This window comes from Pipistrellus hanaki, assembly GCF_964339955.1.
Source record: "Pipistrellus hanaki genome assembly, chromosome: 9".
Classification (NCBI taxonomy): Eukaryota; Metazoa; Chordata; class Mammalia; order Chiroptera; family Vespertilionidae; genus Pipistrellus; species Pipistrellus hanaki.
In genome coordinates this window covers 17,996,427-18,004,456 of record NC_140511.1, presented here as the reverse complement: position 1 = coordinate 18,004,456, position 8,030 = coordinate 17,996,427, and the positions used below count along the sequence as shown (strand labels likewise).

Here is an 8,030-nt window from a genome sequence, read left to right as displayed (position 1 = left end):
GACTGAACATAAACTGTGCACCTATGGTTGAGGACAATGGGGAGAGGGGAAAGGGCAGAGGGTGGGGTGGGAACCTGGTGGAGGAGAGCAATGGTGGGGGGGGGGGGAAGGAACATTTGTAATAATATGAAAAATAAAAACTTAAAAAAAAAAAAAAAAAAAAAAGGAGTACCAGGCAAAATACAATCAGATTTGGACTACTCTTTGAAGAGGGTTAGCAAAGAAAGGAGGAAGGAGGAAAATAAGGTCACGCAAAACACGATCAGGGGAGAGGAAAAAGTTTTCTTTGAAAAGGACGGTGGGTAGCTGAATATGTTTGTAAGCCAGTGGTTAGCGAATGCTAGTGTGCACCTGCAGGGTTTGTTAAAATACAGAGAGCTGGGCCCCACCTCAAGAGTCTGGAACCAATAGGTCTGGGTGGGGCTCAAGAACGTGCATTTCCAAGTTTACAAGTGATGATCACGCTGCAGGTCTGCAGGCCAAGGAGGTTAAGGAGGAAATAACCAAAAGAAGGATGTTTTACAGATATAGGAAATGTAGATATTTTAGGGCAAAATACAGGAGGCAGAAGGGACTCAGTGAAGAGGTGAAGAAGGGACTCAGTGAAGGGATGAAATAGTTGGCCTTGAGTAAGAAGTGAGGCATCTCTTTCCGCTAAGACAGGAAGCAGACACACACTGTTAGAGGTAAATTAGAGGTGGAGAGAAGGCAAGTTAGGAAAGTTCACGCCAATGATCTGTTTTAAAAAAAAACACATTTTTATTGATTTCAGAGAGGAAGGGAGAGGGAGATAGAAACTTCAATGAGAATCATTGATCAGCTGCCTCTTGCACACCTCCTACTGGTGATGGAGCCCACAATCCCATATGTGTCCTTGACTGGAATCAAACCTGGACCCTTCAGTCCGAAGGCCGACCTCTATTCACGGGGGCAACTAGCGAGGGCCAAAGGTCTGTTTGTTTTTTTCTGCTTGTTTCTCAAAGCACAGTCTCCTGCTAAGAATGGAGGGGATAACGTAAAGAAGGGAACCATTACACATTCAGTCTCAGGTAAAGAAACTTGTGGAAGTGTTCCCAAGCCCCACTCCTTCTTATAGGCAAGATAACTTATACATTCTCTTAACAAGGAGCGTTCATTTTCACACCCAGCTCATTCCTCAAAATTGGCGCTTTCCTCAAACTTCACCTTTCTGGTTCCCATTGCTAGCACTGAACTGTCAATCACTGTGGAGGAAACATCTTTTTAAACACACGCACACATACACACACACACACACACACACACACACACACAATTTATTTTAGAGAGGGAGTGGGAGAGAGAGAAATATCAGTGATGAGAAAGAATCTTGATTGGCTGCCTCCTGCACGCCCCACTCTGGGGATTGCCCCCAATCTGGGCATGTGCCTTGACTGGGAATTGAACTGTGACCTCCTGGTTCATAGACCTATGCTCAAGCACTGAGCCATGTCAGCCAGTGGAGGAAACATCTTAAGTAGTATCAGTCTGCCTGAGTAGCCACAATACAATAATGGACACACTGCATTTATCATTAAAAGGAAAACACCCAGAAAAATTTCCTGTCATTTTTTTTTAGATAAAAAGCCAAAATTAAAGTTTGGATAAGAATTTGTGACATTACCATCCAGAACTGAAATATCATTGCTGACATGTACACATAAGGAACTGTTTGACATTGAAATTGGGACTCAAAGGAACTGGTGGCCCAGAAACTCACTACAGACTGATTCATATGCCTTTCAGCATAACCATTATTGTTTGTCTCATTTTTTATTCTTATATTTCCAGTATGACATGATCTCACTCATCTAGGGGAAATGGTGAACATAGACTGAAGAACAAGAACAGACTCAAAGATAAGGAGCCATGGGTCAGACTGTTGGACCTCAAAGGGACGGTGGGGATAAAAGGGAGAGATCAACCAAAGGACTTATGTGCACACATATGAGCCTAACCAGTGGTCAAGGACAATAGCGGGGTGGAGGCTTGAGTGAAGGTGGGGTGGGGGATTGGAATGGGGGGTTGAGGACAAATATGTGATACCTTAATCAATAAATTAAAAAAAAAATTGTGACATTAGGTCACTACCAACCCACAGAGCAAACGGCTCCTCTTTCCTCATTCTAGAATCTCACTCTAAATGGTTTTTAATGTTGGGTGTTGGAACACTTAAGGTTTATGCACAGAATTGTTTGTATCTTTTATATGCATGTCTTTTTAAAAAATATATATATTTTATTGGCTTTTACAGAGAGGGAGAGGGATAGAGTTAGAAACATCCATGAGAGAGAAACATTGATCAGCTGCCTCCTGCACACTGGGGATGTGCACGCAACCAAGGTGCATGCCCCTAACCAGAATGGAACCTGGGACCCTTCAGCCCATAGGCCAATGGTCTATCCCCTGAGCCAAACTGGTTAGGGCTGCATGTCTTTTCTTGAATCAGATGCTCATAAACATCTGCAATATCACTACAATCTAAGACCCCTGCTCCATTGGTCAAAACAGTTCAGTGACAAAGTCCACATTTTATAGCCTAGAATGAGCAACTATAAACGTTTTCCCACCTAAAGCTTAAAACATTGAACTCTACTCTGTTCCCAAGCACACATGCTTTCCTTCATTCGATTGGCATTATGTGCCCACTATGTGCCAGGTTTCTTTATGCATTGAGTGTTATCAGGACTGCATTCAACTTCTGATATTTTGGGGACTCTGAGAAAAATATACAATACAAAATCCCTAGGGCTTGTGCAAGTAAAGAGCCTCAAAGCTTAATGGTAAATCTAGGTTCTGATGAATCTTACACTCACACCATACTTTTCCGTCATTTCAAGTCAACCCTCCTACCCCACCACAACCCCATTAAAGTCTATGGTTTAGTTTAGGATCATTATGAAGTGCTCTGAATTATCTGTCTCCCTTAAAGTCATATGTGAAGTTATTAGGGGAATGGGTAGGGCCCTTGCTTTGGGTGGCAATTAGGTAATGAGGGTGGAGTCCCCATGGGTGGGATTAGTGCCCTTATAAAGCCCTCTTTCTGCCATGGTGAGGATGTGAGGGTACATCGAGAAGTCAGCAGTCTGTGATCTGGAAGAGGCTGTTCACCAGGATCAAACATGATGGCTCCCTGACCTTGGACTTCCAGCCTGCAGAATTGTGGGAAATAAATTTGTTGCTTACAAGCCACCCAGTTTTTATACATTGTTACAGCAGCCAATGTATAAATGGTCCATTTTCATAACCTTATTACTAAATTACAGCTTCAAAACTTAAATTTACAAATTTTCACATATATATTATCTTATATTTTAAAATTTGATCTGATATGAAATTTAAATGTTATGACAAGGCCTATTAAACTGGTGAATGAATGCATTAATCGCTGTCAGGTTTAGAATTTTTTACTTCTTCCAGGCATGAGGGCCATATGCTAGCATCAACAGAAAAGCTATATTCCTGATAACTTTCATTCTGAACTAGAATTTGAAATCTAAAAAGAAAAATAAGTGGGTTACTCTTCATATTTCTGATTCCTAAGGCTGGCTGAGATTTACTATTTCTCCATGAAATACATAAATGTACCTATCATAAAATTTTTAATTAAGCTCAGAAACTATTTACAGTAGAACATCAACATTTTCTGGGTAGGTGCAAGCTTTTATATTACATTTTTATTTTGCAAGAAAATAAATTATACAACTTAAAAAATAAAATCCAAAAAATTAAGCAGTTCATCAAAATATTTCAGCCTACTGCATACAGAAACTGCTACTATTTAAAATTGTACAGCGTTATCACCTCAGTATGTAGTGGCACACATTCAAAATCGGACATACCATATACGGATAGATTACAACTTAGGAACTCAAATTTGTTCAAAACTCCAGGCGACACATATAGTGTAGATGACAGGAAAGCTTTCATATAATGTTCACTTCACACACACGACCTTGAAGAGTCTGTAAGATAGCATTCCAGTCATTTACATGAAAATAGAAAAACCAGCTTGAGTTGATGATAGCAAATCTTTCCAGAAAACTAGCAAATCTTTCACCCAAATTGAATTTTTAAAATTTGCCCTTTGAGCAGGGCTAATGAAATCTACTGCAAATAATGCATAATACTTTTAAACTGCGGCCATATTTTGCATTAAATTTAATAGGAAGTAAAAATAAAAAGCTAACATTTCATTTTTGGAAATTTCAACACTTATGCACAAAGAAAGAGGCTTAAATAGGTTGACAGAAGGCAGAGACCCCCTCCAATAAATGTAAAAATTGGAAGACTTCAGATGTTTTTCAAGATCTTCATTAAATCATTGAAACAATAATTGTTTAATATTTACCTCATTGTAAGTATTAAAATTGTTCTGTATTTTTCTTTTTAAGTTTTTTTTCACGTCTACTTACTCTGGCAATGGGATGGTAACAAATGTTAACATTTCCGAATGGCTCCATCTCTAAGTTAGAAGATGAATGTTTGAAGCTTAAATTAACCTGTGAAGAGTCCTATTGCCATACTAGTCATGGGAAAAAAAAAAAAAAGTATATATTTTTTCCCCTTAACTATGTCAGGTTTCATTCCTGCTCAGACAGCACTAATTTTAAGTGCACATTATAGAAAAGGGACCTGATAAAGATACAACTGTGATTAAGTATTTAGCAAATTGCTGGTAAATGGTTCTTTTCCTTCAGATTCTTTTTATTTAAATTAGCAAATCTATTGTCGAAACATATTTAAAGAAAATTCAGTAATGGCATAGGCACCTTGTCAACTGAATGGTTTTCATAAACACCAAAAAGTAGTTGAACTTTTGTGTACATAACAAAAAAAAAAATGTTGAAAGCTGTGTCTACAGTATTTACTGCTGTTCTATTTCTCCAAAATACAGTTAGGACATAATTAGCTATTAAAAATTTATAAAATTTAATAGAAAAGTTTGCTATGAGTTTACCCACTTTTGCATTAAATTTGCCTTTATTAAATCAAAACATCATGGCTCTCACTCTTAAATCACCAAAATGATTAGAAATAACAAACACGTTCTGAGAACAATTATAATTTAAAACAACAAATCTTCAACTTTGAAAAAATGGCCTGTAATATTTCCTTCCTTTGGCATTCTTGTATTGGATAAGCAAATATGCCAAGAGCAAACTATCTGCTAAACACAAGGACCACAATTATTACAATTCTTAAAAGAATTTGCCCATTGTTAGCAGTCATTTAATTAGAGAAAACGATGAGCACTAAATTAACTCTTCACAACAGACTTGGTCTAATAATTGACATATGCTATCTTAGAACTCATGTAAAAGATTTAAAATTAGAAACAAAATTCCAATTTCCTATGAGTTTCAGAGCAAGCATTGGACTATAATCAGCAAAACCTTAAATGTTTTAAAATCAGCTTTCCTTCATCAGGCAGCTCGCAAAGCCTCTGGGGTTAGGGCAGACTCCGTGAATTGCCCCTGAAATCACTCTGCCAGAATGCTCCAGCACACCACAGCCGACTGGCTTCAAAATCACATGTTAACCATTTCACTCAATATCAAACAAAAAGCAAATTAATTTTTAAGAAAATCTGAAACGTGTATCATTAGGAATAAAAATCCACGTTGAGCCATACTTTCCCAGTGGTGAGTTTTTCTCTTTAAGTTGCTCATGTCCGTAAGTTCGGAATCTTCACTTCTCTGGATATTCAGTTACCAGCAACTAGTCAGTTGCTACTTTGGATTGACTAAGAGGAACAAGGTAAGAGTTGCCTTCTGAACATTTAAAAAAATGTTTATTTTTCAAATATATAAATATATATGTACACATATTTGGCAAGTTCACTGTTCATATGAAGATTGCAACACTTTTACTTATGGTTTTCAGGTCTTTCCTATGTTGTGGTTTCTCTCTTCCTTGTAGGTAACTGGTACTTATTACTTGTTTAAAGCAGAATGCCTTCCTATCAGGAAACCTGAGGCTACAAATCCCTAATCAAGAGACTAAAATACCAAAATATTTCCATGCTGCGGAGTAAGGGATCAGTTATATAACTGCATTATATGATAGCAGGAAATTTCTGCCTTGTTTTTAATGAATTTGGATATGGCATAACCAATATTAGGTATATATAGTATATATATTAAGTGTATTAGTAAACACACTTAACTTTGCTATTTTGACTCTGTAATCAAAATGACCTCCCTACCTCCATACATGTTTCAAACAACTGAAGAAGCAATTAATATAAGCTTCACTTTTCCAAAACAAGCTCTCCAGCCATATAAAATAAAAAATACTCCTTATCATTAAAAAACAAACAACTAAAACGGCAGTCTCTTGATTAAAGAAAGCCAACATTTGTAAGTTGGAAAAATTTAATACGATTTTTAGGTCACCATAAAAATCCAGTTATTATACTGAAGCAGTGTTTGAACAAATAATTTGATATGTATTAAATACTTATCTCCTCTCCCAATGTTGTGTAGACCAGCTCACTCTTTTGATCAAAGGAAACCAAGTGTGCTATTTCTAGTTTTAATTGCATTTTAAAAACAACACATGACACATTTTTCAGTGCACAAATATCTGAAGATCCTTCCTTGTGCAAGTACATTTTTGTGAGAGAGAAAAAAGGAGAAAAAGCAGTAAGAATCCCACCCTCACCCTTCCCAACTGTATTTCTTCCGTGGGTATAAGTCAAATTTCCTTTTAAAAGTTCATAAAGGGCTCTTCATGAATGCAAGTGTCTCCCACAAAAGAGCATGCTGTTAAAGAGTGTGTGACATGAAGGGAATGCCATCATGCTAACTAATGTGGTTGGCAAAATATAGTTGTTTTGTTAGGTAAGGCAGAGATTTTAATATTTATGTAATCAGAGTCCAAATAAACCTTCAGCACAAACTGTTGCAACTTTCTGCCCAAGCACTCCAAAATTTGAGTTCTTAATATTGTCCATGATGTTCAAAATTATGCCATATAAATGAAAGTGTTGATATCGGATTCATCTCTTCTGATGTATTTGTGCTCTATTAGCCATTCTATTTGCTCTTTTATCATTTTCTTTTGTGGCAAGAACATGTTTTTCAAGATTTCTACTAATTCAGTCTGCAGCTGAGCATTACTAATTTTCTTTCTCATCTTCATTATTTGTATGATAGCCTCCTAAAACAAAAAATAAAAATGAAAGAGAATAATTAGATTATTTTAAGTAAAGGAAAACAAAAAATGACTTCTTATGTATATTATCCTCTATCCAATATCTACCCAAATGATAATCACTAAGACAGCGATTTTCAACCAATGTGCCATGATATGCTGCAAGAATTTTTAAAACATGCAATACCTGACTATTTACCAGGGGCACCGAACTCTTTTATCTTAGACTGTCAAATTAACAACAGCCATGTGGTTAACCATATTAAATAAGTCACATAATAGAGTTGCATTCTATTTGTCACATCGCATAATAAGGTTGTGTCTAGAAATCCTTATGTACAAGAATAGGCACTTTTTTTTTTAAAAGTCACTTTGGAACAAAAGGGGTAGGTAATTATTATTACTATTTTTTTGTAAATCAGTCAAAATTATACCTATTTTTTTTGTCAGATCGGTATAAAATAAACTTTTTGGTGTGTTTCAGATATTTACTAGTTTGTGTGTATCATGAGATAAAAAAGGTTGAAAATCACTACACTAGAATATTATGTATCCTTTTCTTTTTTTAAAAAATATATTTTATTGATTTTGTACAGAGAGGAAGGGAGGATAGAGAGTTAGAAACACTGATGAGAGAGAAACATCGATCAGCTGCCTCCTAAACACCTACCACTGGGGATTTGCCCACAACCAAGGTACATGCCCTTGACTGGAATCGAACCTGGGACCCTTTAGTCCGCAGGCCGACTCCCGATCCACTGAGCCAAACCAGTCAGGGCCAGTATCCTTTTCTTAACAAATATAAATATATTTTGTATGCTCACTGTAAAAGATAATTCAATTATAGACATTTT

General features: G+C 36.6%; 1 protein-coding gene across 2 annotated transcripts in view; it reads right to left on the bottom strand.

Annotated features, from left to right (window-relative positions):
• Positions 1-3,660: 3,660 nt before the first annotated feature.
• Positions 3,661-8,030, bottom strand: part of CUL5 (cullin 5) — an 87,148-nt gene continuing 82,778 nt past the window's right edge. For both annotated transcript variants that reach the window (XM_084895148.1, XM_084895147.1), the window contains one exon: positions 3,661-7,182. In XM_084895148.1, coding sequence (XP_084751274.1) covers positions 6,988-7,182 — 195 coding nt within the window. In that variant the 3' untranslated portion in view covers positions 3,661-6,987. The remainder of the gene's footprint in view (positions 7,183-8,030) is intronic.